At 39.8% G+C, this 21026-nt stretch overlaps 1 protein-coding gene across 1 annotated transcript in view; it reads right to left on the bottom strand.

Annotated features, from left to right (window-relative positions):
• Positions 1 to 2758: 2758 nt before the first annotated feature.
• Positions 2759 to 21026, bottom strand: part of kiaa1549la (KIAA1549-like a) — a 97560-nt gene continuing 79292 nt past the window's right edge. Inside the window, 9 exon segments of the mRNA XM_036568117.1 lie at positions 2759 to 4895; positions 7422 to 7496; positions 7769 to 7920; positions 9472 to 9611; positions 10071 to 10168; positions 12123 to 12494; positions 16164 to 16293; positions 17044 to 17282; positions 19354 to 19478. Of these exon segments, the coding sequence (XP_036424010.1) occupies positions 7467 to 7496; positions 7769 to 7920; positions 9472 to 9611; positions 10071 to 10168; positions 12123 to 12494; positions 16164 to 16293; positions 17044 to 17282; positions 19354 to 19478 (1286 nt within the window). The 3' untranslated portion in view covers positions 2759 to 4895; positions 7422 to 7466.

Genomic DNA, 21026 nt, shown 5'->3' with positions numbered 1-21026 from the left:
CCGATCACCATGCCAGTCCAGCAGCCAGCCTAATAGAGGATGACGCCTGGGCAGGTATGGATGTTAGCAGCTCTCCGAGGGCCTGGGGCTAAACCGCGCCTGATGACAGTGTGAGATCTTCAGCAAATACTTCATAGAGAACAAAGCCCCAGGCGGCACACAGCTGAGAGAAGTGTTTAAGGTAGAATAAGATGGCATTAAGGCAAGAGAGAGCAGAAAAACATCCTCCATCACTGCCACAGGATTTCTCAGTGAGGACAGGGTGGCATTTGTTTCATGTTGAATACAGGAGTGGAAGCAAAGCATGGTGCTGCCCTCTAGTGGAGCAGCTTGGAAACGTGGCCTGAAATCTTTCCTGCCTGAAGTGAGAAGAGGGTCTTAAGCAGTTGGGAAGCATCAGGGCCTTTAGAGAAGGTCTGATCATTTCTGGTAACTAATGATGTATACGAATATAATGTTTGCATTCTTTTTATTCATTAGAATCATCATGCTTGTTGTAATTAAACTGAAAGAACCGAAAATTGTCCAGTCAGGGTTTTTCCCTGTGGCATCTAGCAAGATACAGCCAAGTGATCTCTCCCTTTGGTTGGGACTTCAGGAGCTGAACTGAACCTTTAACATAGATTAGCCAGCAACAAAATTAGGAAGTGACAGAGGATTTAACCAATCATATTTTGACTTACAATGGGTGGAACCAATTTAATGATTAAAAAAACTCTCTAGAGCCTTCTGGAAGTTCTAGATATGTCAATGACTGTGAATATGAGCCATTTTTAGTCAGGTTACAGTCAGTCACAGGCAAGAAAAAGCAGTTGTTAGAAATGGCATCTGTTCTACGCCAGGATTCTTTACTAAACGAGTCTCTGTAGAACTGCTACGTACATCAAAATCATGTCTGTTTGGTTCAAATGAAACATACAGTATGTCTTTTACAAGCTTCAAATGTCCGTGCTTGATCTAGAACGGCCAAAAAGTGTTCACGTGCACCACTGTCAGCTTAGCACAGAGGAAACCAAATGTAATGTTGATTTTTTTCTAAGGGAGACAAAAATACTAGTGCTACTGCCCGAGCAGGGATTTGAACCCCAATCTCAAGCATATAAGGTTATAATCTTACCTAATTTCAATGTAATTGCTTAAAACTAGTAAGATATAATCCTTAGGAGCTCCACAAAACTTTGCATACATTTTTTTTGTCATTAACAAAAACTTAAGTTAGTAGTGTCTCTTAGTAATATTTATTTGGTTGTCATAATAACCACATTACGTGTGAGGCTTTCTTAAAGAGATGCCGAGGCAAATGTCACTTCTTTAGATCTTTGTGTCCATAAAACTCTTCACAAATGTAGAACGAACAAAAAACAGTTAGCAAACTGTCACTTCAATTGCTGCTGTGAAGCATTAGCAAACGGGACAAAATAATACTGACCTATTAGTTCTGAAGCAGCAGAAATAAGTTAATGTTACCCACCTGTGAAGCAGAAACAGAGCAGCTTCCTCATCCCTCTTCATGCCTTTCAACTCTCATTCTGGTGCCTCAGGCTAGTGTAACCATTGAAATAACTGGAGCCTATGCAAACCATCACTGCTAACAGGACAAAACAGTCTTTCTGCTTCATGGATGGATTTTTAAATATGTGATAAAAAAGGCCTGACATACGATGGGTTTTGTAGTTCTCCATCTTATTTTTATTTTCAGCCCTTGCCAAAGCTGTAGGTCATGAAGCGAGTGCATTGTAAGCTAAGCTAAGATTAGCTAACAGAAATAAAAACCTCAAAGCTTTGATGACCACATTAATTATAGCTCTACACAATTACACAGCGAGTTCGCAGCAAAATAGGAGCCATGTTTGTAATATACTTCATGTTTGCAGTTACATTCTGGCACCTCAGGCAAAATATGGCTTATATGGTTTTACGTCACTGGACAGCTCTCAGGATTGTCGGAGATTGTTAGAGAAATATCAGCTGACCGCTAATCGCATATTTGGGCTAAAAACTGGCCGATACCAATTCACGGTTGATTGTTCCCTCTGTCTCTATGTAAGGCTTTCTTAAAGTTATTATCAGCCAGATTTCCAACACTGTGTTGATCTGTGCATCCACATCAGGTTGGAGTTAACAGAGGAAAAATCTCCTGGGCGGTCAGTACTGCATCAGAGAGGGCACCAAAGAGCACTGAGGTTTGTGAAACTCAAGCTGGCCTACTAGATCTGAGAATCGCTTAAATCAATCTTGAAGAATGGCCATATGAAAATACTGAACACTACCGTCTGAAAGCAAAAGGTCAGGGCCTAAATCCCACCCAGGGGCCTATTTATGCATATGCCTGGCCAACATACTACTAGAAATCCAGTAGGGGTGCTAATGAGCATTATGGTTCAGTTTTGTGAGCAAGTTTTGACATTTAAGATTAAGTGACCCTTATTAGTCCCACAATGGGGAAATTTCACCTCTGCATTTTACCCATCCGTGCAGTGAAACACCACATACACACTAGTGAACACACACACTGGGGGCAGTGAGCAGCCCTCTCTGCAGCGCTTAGGGAGCAGTTAAGGGCACCGTAGTCACATACTGTCGGCTCAGGGGGTCGAACCAGTGACCTTCCGGTTACAAGGCTGGATCCCTAACCTCCAGCCCACGACTGCCCGCAAACTGAAGGCCCAAACTGAAGGCCACATTGGTTACGGTTTGCCACTGATTGCTAAACAATTCACCTCCCTTTTAAATACAATACATACAAAATATCTTCATATTTTCAGATGATCAAATGTGTCTTAGTCTTTATTAGATTTGATTCAATGTGTAAATCACCAAAAAAAAAAAGTTAAATCAGGGTTATTACAAGCATGATCATTTCACACAAACAAAAAAAACAGCTAAGAAAAATGCGTCTCACAGATTAGGAAAATAACCAGGTGTTGAATCAGTAGTACCTTCAAAACAAATGTAGGGTTTTTTTTAATAGTAAGTGAAAATATACTGTACAACTGGCAGTTATGGAGTCAGATAATAAGGAATTAGGTTGACATCTTAGCATTATGATGTGAATTTACACATATAGAGAATATTACACAATTTTTTTCACATAGCTTCACGATGAGGCCTCTTTTTTTAACACATACTGTATTTTAAGCACAATATTTTACATTGGCAACCGCTTCTTCTGAATGTCGCCTCTGTAGATGGTCCAAAAAATGCTGAGTGAATTAATATAAAAATAGTAACGGAAAATATTGTACAAAGCAAAAACGACACTTGAACGACGGTTGAGACCTTTGCACTTCCCCAGCACCAACTAATTCAATTGAGAGGACAAAGTTCTTCAATTTCAACAAAAATGTAAAATCTTATTGTCTTAAAACACCAAATAATGCTGTTACATTTTTTGAAAACTTATGAATAGAACCAAACGATAATAATATGACGTTTTGCAATGCCAGTCGGATGCACTGTCATCCTGCTCAGTGTTCTCCATATAAAATGAATAGAAAATGGTATACTGAGAAAAAAATCAAAGAAGGGTAATTACTGGAAATGATGTTGTGGATATCACTGCTTATTATTACAACAGAACCTCTGTAGCCACCATACCATTTACGTCTCCTTTCATACAAGCCCTTGTGTTTCACATGCATTAGAACCATTCTTCTAGGAATACATGCCAAAAGTAGCTTTTGTAACATTGCATTCTATTCATCAAACGTAAATTCAGTATAATGAAACATTTGCTGTCATTTTCATACTGAAAACCTGCTGCAATTATAGTCACTTCCTTTAGGATCTGAGAGAAACCAATATATATAGATATATTCTAAAATCAATTTGTCAATTTTGAGTCTTTTTATTATTATTATTATTTTTTTATTTTTTTTACAGTTTTTGGCTTATGCTGTATATTTCAGCAGATATATTATGTAGTTTTTGATACTGTCTGATATATAAATTTTTGTACCTATCAAAAATAAGGCAATAAAATAGATATGTTGTTTTGGTGATACTTTATCTACTTGTGGAAAGAAATGAAGAGGAAAATAAATGAAAATAAAAAATTCTAGCCCTCACATACTCCACCACTAGTCTTCTATAGTAATAGTTAATGATGTTTGGGATTTGTGTCATCTGTAACTTTTCTGACCACATCTGGCTACGTTACGCTCCTCAAACTTGTGAAACTATCCGATTTGTTATTGGACAATTTTTTTAAAAAAGCGTAAATTAGGTTAAGTTTTAGCAGAAGCAAAAAGAATGCGCTATTCTGTAAGCTGCTGAAAAACGTCATGACTACATTAGATACAGTACAACATGTCATTTCTGCTCAGATGCTCAGTCTCTTTTACACCAAGGTCTTTTTTTTACGTAAGCCATACATAGAGTGCACAAAAGAATCACCTGCGATATGCCTGCAATATTAACCTTGTCAATAAAAAAGCAACAGAAAAGAGCAAAAGACACAGAGAGGCATCAGTGAAACCGGGATAGCTCAAGACGGAACAAAAAAAAAACTGTTTTCTACTTTAAGTAAGCTGATGTTTAAAACACACACACGTAAAATCCCACCGGCCTCGTTTCTGTGAGAAGATCGAAAAAAGCTTCAAGAAAAAAGTTTGGCCACTGAAATGGCCTTTCTAGGTCAGTGGAGGAGGCTGAGAGAACATCCTCTCAGGAGAGCGTTGGCTAATGGTGGGCTCTGCATCCTGTCCAGGATGGAGGCTGAGACTGTGATTGATGGGCCTGGTCGTGTCTGGTCAGGGCCTTTTGGGCCCTTCTGGCCTTTCAGGCCCTTTGGAACCTTTTGGGCCTACTCGGCTGGAGTGGCCCTTTAGACCAAAGAGCCAGGATGGGGTAGGGCTGCTGTGGTATTCGGGGCATTTTCATCTACTGTACAAACCCTGCAAAAGCACACAAGAAACCAAAGGCTTGTTTTAAACAGATGTCAAACTCATGAAATGTCAACAAACGTTTAATATTTGGTCTAAAGATTTCTGGGTAAATACATTAGCACCACTCAACAGATCAGATAAGTAACAGTGTGTTCTCTTTCTGATGTTCCTTATTCATGTCCTAAAAGCAAGAGAGTGTTCAAAAGTAGTATCGACTCGTGTTGAAAAGCCTTCTGGATGTCCACAGTGGAACGTTAGGTTTGCATGTTAAATCAAAATGTAAACAAACAGATCTATCAGAAAAGCTTGAGACTTCAACTAAAATGTATCCTAGCTATGCTGCAGTTTTGGGCAGCTCAGTTGTATCTGCTAACTTGTATCTCCTAAGTGTACTTAGCTAACTATCTTTATCAATCAGTGACACAAAACAAACTACCTCAGACTTCGCCAACTCCTGTAAATTCCAAATTGTTGCCTTTCTCTTAACATCTTTATAATATGAACTGAAAGGGTTGTAAACATCCCTCCTTTTCTCCACTTTTTAGATGAGCTTCTCCTCATCCATGGTGTGGAATGGCAGAGCAACGTCAAAAACTGAAATGGGGCGTCCATCAAAACCACCGTGTTGCATCGCACTACATCGCAGTCTGCTGCTCATAGCTGCTGTAGACAGCAGCACTGATTATCATACAAGCGTTCTGGTTTAGTCATTGATGCTCGCTTGTGATGCTTGTTGTCAGGACACAGTGTGATGCTGTGTTTACATATTGGTAGAAAGCAGTCAACAGAAAACTGTGATTTCCATTGTTTTCAGTGGAGCAGCGATGGAAAATTCTGCCGGCAGAGGCCTGTAGAACATTCCTTTAAGATTACAGCTTTCCCAATGTTTGCCTTCAGCCGTCAAGGGCATAGCAACACATGGGCCTGGGTGGACCTGGGCCTACTCAGATTAATCACAGTTCTACCCACCAAAGGGGCATGGAATATTTCTTAACCTGCATTTTTTAAAATAATGAAATGTGGTTTGTTTTCTGTAAGTGTTGTCATTGTATTATGGGCAATGAAATCATCACACTTTCCACAAAGCTCCACCTTATTTTCCAGCCCTCCAATCACTGCTCAGCAACTGTTGCTATCTACCATTGCCCTAAGCCTTCAATTCTACCATATCATCTGAATTTGAAGATCCAGTTGCAGCCAACCCAAGACTGCTAAAAGTCAGATTCCATTTCCAATAGAGAAGAGTATGTAGTTCGACCCATTGCCAAAGTAAAAAATAATTTAAAGAACATCACTTTTGTCAGTTTTTGGCAAATTTGGTACTTACAGTGCTCTTTTACTATAAACACTAAAATGGGCTCTGTCAAAATGTTAAAGCAAATGTTTACTTCAATGCATCAGTGCTGTGACCATGGCAACGTTTCAGTGGTGTACCGCTATGAGGCATGGAACATCTATTTTTTTTCACCAGCATGTAAATACAGCATTAGAATTTGCTACACAATTTGCTATACATTGCAGAAACTTGCAATTTGAATTAATGAATTAAAATGAATTAATTTCTTATGTGCAACTCATTCTGCTGAAAGTGCAGATTGTACACTTTCATTCCATACCACATTTTTGTTTGTAAGTAAACATACAGAGATTTTATTATGATTTGAACTTGATTTGTTTTTGTGTAAATGGACTAGTTTTGCAGAAAGAAAGAATATATATTTTTGGCATCAAAATAAACAGAAAATTAAAAAAAAATGCAAATGGATACTCAATGTAAACTCTCTGTAAATGTAATTCACTGCATATCTCACTAGGTAATCAGTCATGTAATTATGTATTTATAAATAAATAAAATTTAAAAATCTGCGTAACTCAATAGTCGAGAAATAAAGTCATTTAACGTGGTTTGACGTGAAATGGTTCATTGCAGGGAAACATATCACATTTTATTTCTTTACAGTGGTGGCGATGGGACCCAGGGGTCATGGTGTCTACAACACAAATATAACCATTTTATTTACTATCCAAAATGACCAGTAAACCTACATGTGTCTTCTGAGTTGTTTAGGTAATGTTGATGATGGTAAAATAGTGGTTAATCTGGAAAAAAAAATGTTTTCTTCAAGGAAAACCTTCCTTACAGATCACTGCACCACTAATGTACTTTAAAAATACATTTGAGTCCAAATCTTTATCTCAAAACTATCCTTAAATGGCATCAGTCAGCATTACCATAACAATTTAATGTGAAAAAATTCTGTGAAGGAGCTTTTAGAGGCATTACACACTTCAGACGTCTGGTTCCTGTCACCACCACTGTGAACAATTCTGACTCTGCAAGTTTCTATAAAACAGAATATTTCATATCAAACCACTCTGAATGACTTCAATCTTAATGATTGAGCTATGCAAAATTTAGTACAATAAACAGTACATCAAAACAGAAGTATTACCTCTAGACTTTTACAGGAAAAAAGAGCAGCTCTACTGCCACTAGACCGAACAATTTAAAAAAAAAAAGAAAATTTACTGTACCCAGGTGAATTGCTGTTTCCACTCAACCCCCGAGATTCATTCATTTCAGCAGATGGTCTCCAAATGACACGGGTTCTAGAAATATAACACACACACACAGTTGTAGTTTGAGACAAGAAAAATGCATCAAATTAATCTAAAATTCTGCAGCCAATGCCAAGCAAAATCTATGCTATTCATCTTGTTCTACAGTTAACCTTGAGGAAAAAACAACAGGAGCCTTGAGCCCAGAGAAGAGCTTAAACTTGGAAGTGAATATCTTAAGGGCAGAATGGGAAAGTAAATGCGTGATGAACCAGATGAGTTAGACTGCTGTGGCTGTCGAGCCGAGTGGGGTTTGACTTTACCGTGTCATTCCACTGGCGGGGCAGGTCATCCGGCTCCGGAGGGTAGGACATCCACGAGGGGCTACGGTAGGAGGATGGCGGTGATAGGACAAAGTAGTCAGAGTAGCCGGGCCGGTTGGCTGATATGGCATACACGGCTGTCATTGGGTTTCCTAAGGAGATCCATCAACTGAATTAACCCTTACAAACAGCAGTTATATAACACACGCCTGTTATTATTTTAATGAATTATTTCACACTCAGAACCCACTGAAACTGGATTTTTGCTTGTTATGATAATGTGTCCAGTCTTGACTCTGAACACTGAATGTCTGCATCTAGGTAAGCCACATTATTTTTGAATAATGAAATTTTTCTCAAGGTGTCCTTCGTGCTACTGAAATTTTTATTCTGTTAGTACGTGTTACGGATTCTACCATGCAGCCTGAGCTGAACGCTTGACGGACATAGCAACATTAACTAAGGGGGCAATTGCAAATTCCCAGTCAGCGAGCACATATCGGTCCATTGGCTTGATAAGGTCGGTGCCCCACTGGCTGTTTGCCACTTCTGGTCCACCCTTGGACCACCTAGATTACTGTCCTGCATACAAGCTGTAACTAGTTTTTAATCTCCTCAAACAGATTTTAAATGCACAGAGACTCTTACTTTGGAAAACACAAGGACAAAGACAAATATTATGAACAACTGACAGAGAGAAAAATAATGACTAGGCCTGATATAAAATGATTTTATAGAAAATGTTTTTGCTGTCCTGGATTAAAATGATTAATCTATTAAAACTGATTTACAAAGTATAACTAAAGAAAGAAAGGAAGGAAAACTAAGTAAATTGGACTGTGAGTGGAAAATGAGCGATGATAAGTGGAATTTTGTGTAATACTCTGCTTAACCAGCGGTGGGCCGCCCAGAAAATGTTAATGGGCCGCCAGTTTTGCCACCAGTGGGCCAACAGTGGTCCACTGTCCTCTTGCTATCAGGGTGGTCTATTAGGTAATTATATTTAAATAAGAATGCACTGCAAATCTAATGTACAGGATTCAAATATTTCAGTGGGAACTCAAGCTTTTTTTCCCCGGACATCCCTTATATAACGTTTTTAACTTAAAGGTACACTCCAGCCAAAATGAAAAAACTAACCATCTCTACATCTGTTGTAAACATGCCTACTCATATCCCACCGTGTGCTGCAGTAGTCTCTAGAGAAATATTTTCCAGTTTAAAGGCTAGGAAAACCCCATTCTTATGAAGTATCCTGAACGTGGAAGAAAGGTGGAAGGAACTAGATTAACAGTCAGGATTGGTTGACACCTCAGGGATTCCCAATGTATGATGTATTTGTATTTGTTGCATATAAAATTGATGAACAGAAGCATGAAAATGGTTTATAACTGTGAATTCTGTCAAACTGACGATGGTGCCCTACAGAACACCGCAGTAACACGACACAAACATATTAAATCTCTAGTCTTAGGCCAGAGCATCCTTTTAATTTAAGTATTACTCCGATACTTTTAAGCAGTGAGCGAGCTAATATATCTGTTTTGGCTCTCTCAGTGGACATTCTTTTCCAAATATTCTCTAATATAATCTGACCCCATGAACTAAAGCCATTTATTTCTATTTTGACTAAAACACTGGCATGTCCCTTATTTCTAATGCCCACACTGACACCTACATTATATTAGCGTTAAGAGCCTGACCTGAGTAGCTTGACATGGACTGGTCCACAGTCACTGCTGGGAAAGGAGCACGGTTTATTGGCAGGTAGGGGGTGCCGTTGTGCTGACTCATCTCCGAGGCCTCGGAGACGCGGGGCTTCAGACTCATGTCTGGTGTCGAGCTGCAATGACAGAGACATGAAGGGAAAACAAGTGCTGTTGCCATTCTGCTGTATGACCACCAGGGGGCAGACAAAGCACACGCAAACCGGCCTAACAGAGCCGCAAAGCTGCATAAAAACACCTCAATGCAGTCAACAGCTCCGTCTGCTGTGCAAAAACATCTTTTTATACATGCCAGCCACAGCCATCTCAGGAACAACACGTATGAATATGCACAGAGATGAATGCTAATGCTGAAACCACCAACGCATCACTGTTTTAAAGATGCCAGAAGAAGCCATTTAAAGGAATACTAGCTATATGCCGCTTGTGTAATACTGTGGTTTAACAGAGACAATTATTTTGAAGTATTTCTCTGTTAAAAAACACCCAAAACCAACAAATCACACTTATTGTAGAAGCCAATGGGCAGTTGTGAGTATGTGAGTATATATGCATGTTTGTTTTTCTGTTCTTACCACCTTAGTGAGGTTCCAGGGGGCGCTCCAGCTCTGGGGGTTATAAGAGGGGGCGGTGAGCCTAAACCCATATCAGGCAGCTGGGTAAACCTGAAGCCCTGTAAAGCAATCACATAAACAACAACAACCAATCAACTCCCTCCATCTCTAGTGCACTATAGGAATTAGCATAATGAAATGTTTACATCTCTTAATGGAGCCTGTGCTTCAGGCTTGTTCCCAGGTCAACATTACCAGCGTGTGTTTATTTTTAACGGCACGCATTTCAGGATGTAACTAAGCCCACTTAACGGGCCTGCTTTCTTCTACATTAAAGGTAGATGTCAATCTATATGAGGCAATTGTTGGCATATCATAGCTATGTGATCATAGCTATATGAGTGGAATGTCAGGATTTATTACTTTCAATAAATCAATAAAATTATTTTCATTGTGTAAACACAGTAAACACCATTTCTAATTTTCATCACCAACACCCGGACAGCCACAGCAACTGCATGTTCCAACTAAGCAGTCTATATAGATGTCATATATACAGTCATATCGTCACTGTCCAAAGAAAACCATGCATCTCTATTCTTATCGTTTTTTCATTTTTCTACATCATTTCAACACACCTGAACATTTCAACGCATCCGCTGTCCTTTATCTTGTGTGAACATTTTATAATGAATGGACCAATAGAAATGCTCCAAAATCACTTGGAATAAAATCTCATTACATTAACTTATGTTAAAAGATACACTGCAAAAAATAGTAAATTATCAAGTAAAATTATCTTAAATCTAGTCTATATATCTAATATTTCATATTTTTAGATGGTTGTGATAAGTAATAAGAATATTTAACTTATTTCCAAGCATTTTTTACTTTGTTTTAAGTAATTTTATTAAGTAAAAGTATATCACTACAGTGGCAGATAATTTTGCATGTTTCAAGCACATTTCTTAAAACAAGCAAAATTATCTTCCAATGAAGTGAAATAAGTTTCCTTAATATTACTTAAAACAAGTGAAAATGTTCGGGAATAAGTTAAATAATAATCTTAAAGTAGCTTACAACAATCTCAACAGGAGAAATACTGGACATATCGTACAGTATATAGTAGATTTAAGATCATTTTATTTGACAAGAACACTATTTTTTGCAGCATAAGAGCGTTTTTGCCTTCTCCTGTAAAGTTACTATTTTGAAGATACTTGTTTTTCTTTGGACAGCGACCATATGCAAAAGTTTAAATACAAATTACATGTTTACAAGTGTAACTAAGTTAACACATCCTCTACAGTAAACAAACTTAAATATGGCATTTTTGTTAGTGCACGCTTTCTGTTTATTTGAGTTGAACACATTGGGAAAAATAAAAAAATATATAAAAATGTGCCATGAATTTGCGCAGATCACGCAAAGTAGTTATTGTGTTCTTGGTAGAGGATGTGTTACATTTTCTTCACTCAGAAAATCAACAAACATGTCCAGAGATGCCCAAACTTTGGCATAGGAATGTATCATATATACATTCAATGTTTTCCATCTCTTGATTATAGTGTCTCACTTTTACTCTCATTCATACACCATGTGGATTCTTGATACAGTGGAGCCTCTAAAAGAGAATGTATCTCTTCTTTACTGTTGTTTATGTAGTTTGCTGTTGGATAATTATCCATAGTTCTCCCATGAGCACTGTCCAGTGTGGTCAGCTAAAGATACTGATGGTATCACTTTTAAAGACACTTTATAGATGTATTTGAATGAGAGGACTACAATCCCAAATTCTATCATAGAACATACAGCACAATCCAGCTGGGCTTCAGCCTGCACTACTACGAACGGCCTGAAGGGTCATATTAGGAAAACACATTGATTATTAGCAGCGTTAATAATTGATCACGCTAACACATTATTAGCATGTTTCACAGCCCTAATTAACGATACTACTAAATAGACTGTCTTTAATTAAACACAGATTTCTCCAGTTAAGTTCAATAACAGTTTGTTTTTAACACATCTATTGTAAGAGTATAAGTGAAGGGAGAGAAAAATGGGACTCACGGGTTTGGGGAGGCTACACTGGTGCATGTCTGGCTCAAAGGAGGAGCCACGCTGCAGAGCTCCAGCTGGGTGGTCCATGGTGCCCGGGGCGCTGGTCACTCCGTCCGAGTAGGGGCTACTCTGGCTGGGGTTGTAGGGGCTGTGGGAGTGGGGGTGGTGGTGGTGGTGGCGGCCGCCCGTGGACGGCTCGGCGGAGGCCAGGCCGAAGGCGTTGTCCAGCAGGAGGTGCATCTGCTGTCGCACCTCATCGATGGAGGGCTGGGAGCTCAGGGTGGACGAATCTGAGTGACCTTTGACCTGGTGGCTGCCACCGAAACCCAGAGAGCTCATGAGGCGGTCCACGTCGGTTTCTTCAAAGGGTTCTGGTTCGGCCTGGTGAAGACATACACATACACGCGCACACAACACAAAAGCACGCACATAAATACATGCGCGCACGCACATGCACAGCACTCTGTCAGCCAGAGGTGCGAACACGTCACTGAGCTGCATGTAAGCAAGACTTGACACTTAAGTCCCAAGCCCTGTCCCACGTCAGTCCAGGTAAGTCTAAATGAAGTCTGGGGTTCTAAACAAGTCAACAGTGAGCACCAAAAATGATGGTAACAGTAATATAAATAAAAATAGCATATTAGTAGTATATCGCTGTTGTCGGGACAAAACCTCATATCTCCATTTTTGTCATTTTTCAGTTTGCCCTTTACATTGTGTGTAAATTTCATGATGAACCGACCAAAAGAAACAGTCCAGAATGACTTGGGAAATAGTCTGGTTCCATTGACTTACATTAAAAGAAAAGTATGTTTTTTCCTTCTCCTGTAAAGTTACCATTTTGGAGGTAGAGATATTTATATATTGGTATTATGTTAAATTAACACTTTTTTTAATTTATTACCCTTCTAAAATTTCTAATTCTATGACACATGGATAATCATAACAGACACAATGGTTTACACCATCGTGCAACTACACATAAGAGGAAATAAATAATTTTCAAAGTACTAGTAAACCTAACAATAAAAAACTTTTTTTATTATGTTTGGTAGTTTTTTTATCCCTTTTCAACCCCCCAGTATAATTTCTTTGGCTGGTCGATACAAATAAAAAATAGCTGACTACCAGAGCTGCCCATCCTGGCAAGCGATTTAAATGGGGGGTCAGGCAAATATACTACGTTTTCAACTGAAACATGACAATGACACTAACAGGCTAAACATAAACTCAAAACAACAGCTAGTCTGAATTCATTTCAGATGAAAACAGAAACTAAAATGGCCACGATGAATAAATTTTATAGAAAAGGAAGCATTTTGAATTTTGTTTTAACTGCAGAAGCCATTCAAATCCTTCAAATAGAAAGAGCGAAAGCTTATTAATACGCAAAGCATTATGACAGTGTTTGATTGAAGTTACTGTTAGGGGCCTATATCAAATATACTTAAGGGTCTGCATGGGCATGAAACTGATGTCACTGGTGTTCAAGTCAAGGTCGAGTCATTGGTATTCAAGTCAAAATCCTCACAACCCTTTATTGATTTAGTCCAAGTCATGTGACCTGAGTCCACAGCTCTGCTATTAGCTCAAACTGCACTGCAATTACAAACACATACACGCACATAAAACACTCCTGCAACTGTAAATCATAAACACATATAAAGTAGAAAAGATGACACGTGATCATAAATTAAAAACATAGATTTGCATACATGCCTCAGCTAACACATTTAAAGCTTCAAGCTGGCAAACACACACGCACGCATACACACACACACACACACACACGGTAAATTTACTAAGACGCAACACACTTTTAATGTCTCACACACAGATTTACTCTCACACAAACTCCCATAAACAAAGTCCTACACATACACACACAGCAGATCTACCCAATTTGCAAGTTAAAAGCTCAGCACATTTATGGCTATTAACTGATATCGAATTCCACATCTGAATCTCTGAATAGACTGTAATCATCTTCATGCTGGCCGAGACTGTGGCGGGCGCTGCGGTGGGACGGCCCGAACGTCAGAGTAAGAGACAGCATTTGCTCTGAATGCGCTTTGAGCTCTGCTCTCCGTCACTGCAGTTTAAAATGGGCTGAAAGGTAATCGCCTTTGCCTCAGCCTCCAAGCAGACGCCAGCGATTACAGAGAGCAGGGAATGAAAGAGCCGTATCTTTCCCGAGCAGACCCCCGCATTCTGAGCCACGTGGACCGCACGCACCAAAAAGTACTGCAGAGCCAGAGATGGGGGTCTTCATACAGTCTGACCTCCATGAAAGACCACCAAAAAAAGGATCTGTGTAATACAGAACTTCAGGTTTACTGTGTTGGTGCAGTGTCAGTAAAGACGCTACTTAGCCTTTGAAGTAACCTTAATTTTCTTTTCAACTGCAAAAAAGCCAAGGATCCTTTGCTGGCAGAGGAAAGCATGTTGGTCAGCAAGCAGCCAATTTATCTGGACACTGCAGTAGCCATAGCTACTTACATACAGTCATATGCAAAACACCCTGGTTAAATTACATGTTTTGTTGTGCAAATGAGTTTAGACATCCTCTATAGAGAACACACTTAAATGCAGTTAAATTTACACCTAACTTTTTATACACTTAAATTTTTCTGCACAATTTCTATTTATTAGCTGAGTGTAGAAATAAATATGTTCTGTGCAGGTACATTTTTCATTCACCATTAAATAAAAATAAGTTTTTCCAGGTGAAAAGTACGTATTTGTACCTTTTCATAACCAAATGTTTTAAAACAGAACAATAAAATAAAAGGTCTGAAAACGAGACAGGGGTGTGTGGAGTCAGTACAACTTAGAAAATATCATTTCAGTGGATTATTGTACAGTTATGTTCCCTGACTAAAGGTACTGAGATGTACCCTCAAAGGTACCACCCCAGTGACAAGAGGGGTACTGCCCCAGTGACAGTTTGAGAGTGCACTATATTGAAAAAAATATAATGTAAAATATAAAATGTGCCAAAACCTTTTGCACGATTAATTCTCCCAATATTTTCAGTTCAGCAAATAAGCAGTAATTGTGCATTAAAACGTGCCCGCAGTGAGTTCTCTGCAGAGATATTCAACATTCAACAACTCAGTGGCATTAGGGCTGCACGATACATACAGTACAACTAAACACAGCAATTCCGATATGACTTTTAATGTACTGTCACTGTCATAATAAAACTTCATATCACCAAAATGGTCATTTTATAGGAGGAAAACATTTTTTTTTATTTTTATCCAATTTTTCCCCCATTTTGGTCATGGCCCTATTTAGTCTCCTCCATCACACGGTGCCAAGCTAGCACATGCTTCTTTCAACTCCCATGAAGTTACACAGCATCTTGTCGAGTAACCTACTATTGCTTTTTGTAATCAAATTCTAGGTTTAACCCCTTAACAAGCCAGGGGCCTGCCGGTGGGCCCAAAGTTTATTACACACTACTATAATCTAAGAATAGCTTCATTAGTTTGCACTGAAGTCCCTGTAGTTACTGAATAATAAGACTTTGGGTGAAATAAACAGGTTGTTACGCAGTTAATTTAGTGCAGTAACAGCAAAAATAAGCGGCTGCAGCGTACAGAGAAACTAAACAGTGCTGGCAATCGCAGTGCCCACTGCACGCCAACGGCAAATGTTGGCAGTCATGTGCACACCTTCATAAAAACCAATGGTTTCGAATTTTTGGGCATGTACCGTAGTGCGTTGGGTGTACATTTATAATGATACAGATATGAAGTTAAAGGAGTCCTGCCTAGTAACATTAGTGAAAAAACTACAGGGGTAAACCTCACAAAAATGTATTGTTGTACTGTGAAAATAGTATGTATCAATACATAGGTCACTTCATAGTCAGACTTTCCTCCAGGGGTACCCATAAGACCTCTGCCACAATTCGGACTCTGACCATGACTAAGAAAACTGCCAATAATAATTTAAGTTTGCTAATACAGGAGGAAATAAGCCAGCGGGTTTGAAAAATCTGAAGGGTTAATGGAGTAAAGTTGCTGGTATATTAGGACTCACATCGTAGCCGCTGTTGCGGATGCCCCTCCTGGAGCGCTCCCTCATGACCAGCAAGTCCAGCTCAGTCTCCACAGGACTCGGGGTGTTCAGAGACTGTCTGCTCCAGTATGCTGGCTCCCTCTGGCTCTCACTGCAAACAAAACATTGCACACCTCTCATCTTCCACAGCAAAACTCTGCACTAAATGTTTAAACATTTGTAGACACCTGCTCATCTAATGAACCAAGGGTATCAAAGGGAGCTTGTCCCCCCTTTGCTACAGTAGCAGTACACTTCTGGAAAGGCTGTACACTAGATGTTGGAACATTGCTGCAAGGATTTGATTGCATGGTGCCATAAGAGCATTTGTGAGGACAGGTACTGATGTTCTGAATCACCAGCTCATCTCAAAGGTATTGAATGGAGCTCCATCACACTGATCCACAGCCCAGTACTGGGGGCATTATACCCCTCTAGCTGACACTTGGCATTGGGCATGGTTTCCTTAGGCACATGTGTGGCTGCATTCTATTGCTCAATGCTTTTCTATGGAGATTATACAAGCTATGTGTGGCAACTGAACAGCTGTGTCAGCAATGTGTTCACCTTTAAGTATCTGAATTAACTCATTAAAGGAACGTAGGGTTTTTTTGTGGGCATATAGTGTATCACTATTGTTTCACACCTGCGTAATCCAGCGACTAACATAGGAGATTAAATAAAATCAAAAGACACAGACAGGAGATGGTGACTTTGAAAAAATTCAACAGATTTGCATGTTCTTCAGCCACCACTTTTCATCTGATGTCCTTGATGCCTCTAGGTCATCTCTCTCACTGTCTGAATATTCTGAAGCAGGATGACTAATAACTCATCCCCCAGTGCCTGATCGTCCTCCTACCTCCTCCTGTATTTGACGTAAGTGGAGGGGTTCCTGTCCTCCACGGGCCCTAAAGCGTCCTCCAGGTCCAGAGAGGCGTTCTCTCTCCTCAGCCGCTCTCGGTGGCTGTGCCGGTGGCCTCCTGCGCTGCCGCTACTTCCGCTCACCAGGCCGTCGCTGTAGCCCTTCCTCTTGGCCTTCAGCCGCAGCTTGTTCCGGTAGTGCTCGATATCAGACTTCTGCTTCAGCCCCATGTTCACCTGCAGACACACAGAGCCAGCACTAATGGAGAGCTCAGCCAAAAACGCTAACACGGCTAGAAATGGACAGAATCCACAAAAGCATTTTCAGGCCAATCAATCCATTTGAGGTCGCTTGTAGCTGGAAAGCAGCAGTGCACTTTGGTGCCAGCCTCATCGAGGCAGCTGCCCATGAGACGGGATTGGGCTTGTGTAAACGGATTTGGTTGTTTCTGACAAGCGCTTGATGCAGGTATAAATGAATCAACTTTAAAAAGCCAAACCCCTAAGGTCAGGCAGCCCTGTTACCATGGCGACAATAGGCTAAAGCTTTAATCGGGCCTCAAATTTGGAACTGAACACATAGAGAGCCTGAAAACAAGCTGCCCCAGTTTGACCCGTCTCACAGCAGAAAAAAACCTGTCGGCACCTTCCTCCCACCGTCTGATGTGTAATCAGAAGGTTTTTTTTCTTGTCTGACTGTCCCTTTAAATGGTTTCCACTCCTACTTTACATTCCTAATAATAGTGTTGCATAACGCTTGTGTGGTGTTGGGTATGTGGGACCCATTTTCAATGTTTACCAAAAGAAAAAATGATGCGATTTATTATTATTTCAAACCCAGATTCCTTGGCCTTTGCTTATTTTCTGTGAAGCACATATAAAATAACCCATGTTCAGCGTCTTCACTCTGTTCACCCCCCTATACATTTATATTACACATGTGGTGTTGGGGTGAACCCGCGGGGAATAAAAGTGTGGAGGTGCTGTGTCCTTCACTCTGTTCTCCTCCTACATGGCCTGCTGTTAGTGTGTGTGTCTGTGTGTTTGTGTATGTGTGCATGTGTGTGAGGGTGGGCAACGTGGACAGGCTGCTGACTGGCTCCACCAATCAATGCCTTTGAACAACATGCCAAAAGCTTTTACTCGCTTTACATAAGCTTTACACGGGCTAATGTGTTTTATCAAGCTGACCTTGTAGACCTCAGTGGACGTTGAGTGACTATAGCTTGGCAGCTTAAAAACAAAATGATAAAATTAGGGTGGAAGAATAGAACGAAAATAAGAAAATAAAAAAAAATAAAACAGGACTAGGAAAAAAAAATCACCAAAAGTTCACTGAAGAAAGGGGGGTGGGCTACGAGAAATTTGAACATGGTTGGAATAGTGTAGTGAGTAACACTGGTGCCCTCCATGCACTAGACTGAGGTTTGATTCTCCTAACACTACATTTGCTGTTTTGCCTCCTCTGTAACAAAATAAACTTTTAAGTCACACTGAAAAAAGTGTCTGAAATCACCACAAATGTAAGATATCTGAACCTGACCAACCTCCGAAAAAAGCCTGGGTGGTACCTGAAAATAATTAGTAAAACCGTTTCTTGTTAAAAATTCAGGATTATCGGTTATATCGATCTCCCCAGCCCCCTGCAAATGCTAACAAATCTGCTGAACCTTAGACTTCAATTTATATGCTATCCTTAGTTTATATGCTCTTAACATTAACTGGTTTAATGTGAATCTAGAATAACAATCACATATAAAATAATAAAATATTTAATAACTGTTTTAAAACTCACAAGCATGTGTGAGGTTCTGCTGGTGTGGGTTGATGTGTAGTGAACTGAGGCACATGAAAGTATGCTAGTAGCTCTTGTGGTCTTCAGGCTGCTAAACAGGCACAACTGAGTTACAAAGCCACATTAACACGCTTTCCATAATTAAAAAAAGGTATCTTCCATTGTCATAGCAGAGGTGCTCAGGCTATATGGAAACTGCTCACAATTTTCTTCAGATGGTGTGGTGCACTTTGGGAAACCCACAGCAGAGACCGTGGAAAATATGCTGTAGCCTAACAGCTGATTAACGTCCTGTAATAATCTATAGTTTTAATAGTAAAAGGGAATAAAACTTTACATGTATATTAAATGCATTACCCAACAAGGTGACTAGCACCTTTGAAGCATCATCATCAGATTACCTGTCAATCATTTTCAATATCTGATTACATTGCCCTATTGTCCAGGCTACGACATGAACAGTTTAGTCCTGTTGGGTTTGGATAAATATTTCATGCTCTACAGCAGGCCTACCTCTCCGTTGAGCATGACAGAGTCTTGGCTGTGATTGGACGAGTCGGGGTAGGAGTAGTTGAGGGGTGCGGCCATGGGCTTGATGGTGATGAGCCTCAGGGAGCCGGTCAGAGAGTCGTAATGCTCTGCAGAGACAAATAACACTTACTCACAGCCAGAACCAAGCTGACCACAGCACAAATGCCATGAAGGCTGAGGGTAAAAGGTCAGCAGCACAGACCTCATCAGATGCTGCCCGAAACCTATTATCCCCTGACAGAACAAAGAGTAAAACACAGTAGGCAGTTATACATCCGACTTTTCCCCTTATCTTCACAACTGTACAGCACGTGTGGACCACCAACTCCCTTCGGGAGCTTCTCTTGGCAGCTATGTTCGCTGGAACACATCCAGCTGCTGTTTTGACAGTAATATTCTGTATATTTTGATATATTTACTTCTTAGATGGCCCGTATGGGGAATGACAGAGTGACAATGCCCCGAATAAAGCTTTTATAAGACCTGAACATCTATAAAGCCTTACATAAGCAGATGACAAAGGGCATCAATTCCTTAAAGCAGTGATACGTATTCACTGCTTTGGCTTTTGCCCAGAATCAGGCATTTATCATCATTGCCAGTAGCATTTTTGAAGCAATAGTTCCATGAGTAATCATGTTTATACAATTTTCATCTAAGCCCAAATATAGTTTGATCAGACAAGACATGTTTAAGTCTATGAGAGCTACGAGCTACGAGACTAATGTAGCTAACAAGTATTGAAAGCTTACAGATCACTAATTAGCATTGTGCACATTAACTACATGCTGTAATCCCACACTTGTCTCAAATCGTGTCAAGTTGTTAAGTACTTTCAAATAGACTTGCTTATGTGGTTTCTGACACTGTATGATACTGTTATCTATAAAAACTGACAAAGTATGGAGGAAATTATGCTTCTAGATGGCTGCTATTACTGTTTTTAACTATGCAATGCACTTGTTTTGAGTTTATGCATCAGAAACCACATAAACAATCTACTTGAAATTATTCAAAGGGGCATTCAGGATTAAATCTACAGGTAGCTATCGCCTATAGGCTAATATGCTATTTGTCATGTTATTTGGAGTACTCTGTAGCTCAGTATTGTATCCCTCAGCCTGGTTTGGCAGAAGTCAGGATTTTATGTTGATTTTACATTTTTGGTCATCAATTTTCTCTCAATATAATACCCAGAATGCAAATACATCACACAATCATTGAGAATCCCTGTGGGGTCACCAGCCAACTGCTAACTGCTAGCCTATCCGCTGATCTACAGGCTAATCCATACAACCAAGCTAGCATTAGTGCACCTCGGTCATTAAACAAAATCTTGAAGGAAATAATAATAATTTTATCTTTATAGTCCACAAAATGGACACAAGAGACAATTTTCTTAGCATTTTAGGCAGAGAAAAGAAGCCAAATGGTGGTAAAGTAGCTGGACAGCTAGCTACCTTCCTAACTTAATTTTTTAGCTGGTTGTCCTCATCTGAAAACATTTCTGTGGTTTGTGTAATCTGGTCTCTCCTCTGTGAAGATGGTCTGAAGGCCGTTGCTACAGTCATAAGATATTCAGCTTCCTAGCAGTAATGTTAGCTAAGCTATCTGTCTTGCTTATGCATTTACCAGCTAATGATAAAAAGATATTT

The sequence above is a fragment of the Colossoma macropomum genome, unplaced genomic scaffold (genome assembly GCF_904425465.1).
Source record: "Colossoma macropomum unplaced genomic scaffold, Colossoma_macropomum, whole genome shotgun sequence".
NCBI lineage: Eukaryota > Metazoa > Chordata > Actinopteri > Characiformes > Serrasalmidae > Colossoma > Colossoma macropomum.
This window is presented reverse-complemented; position numbering and strand designations above follow the sequence as displayed.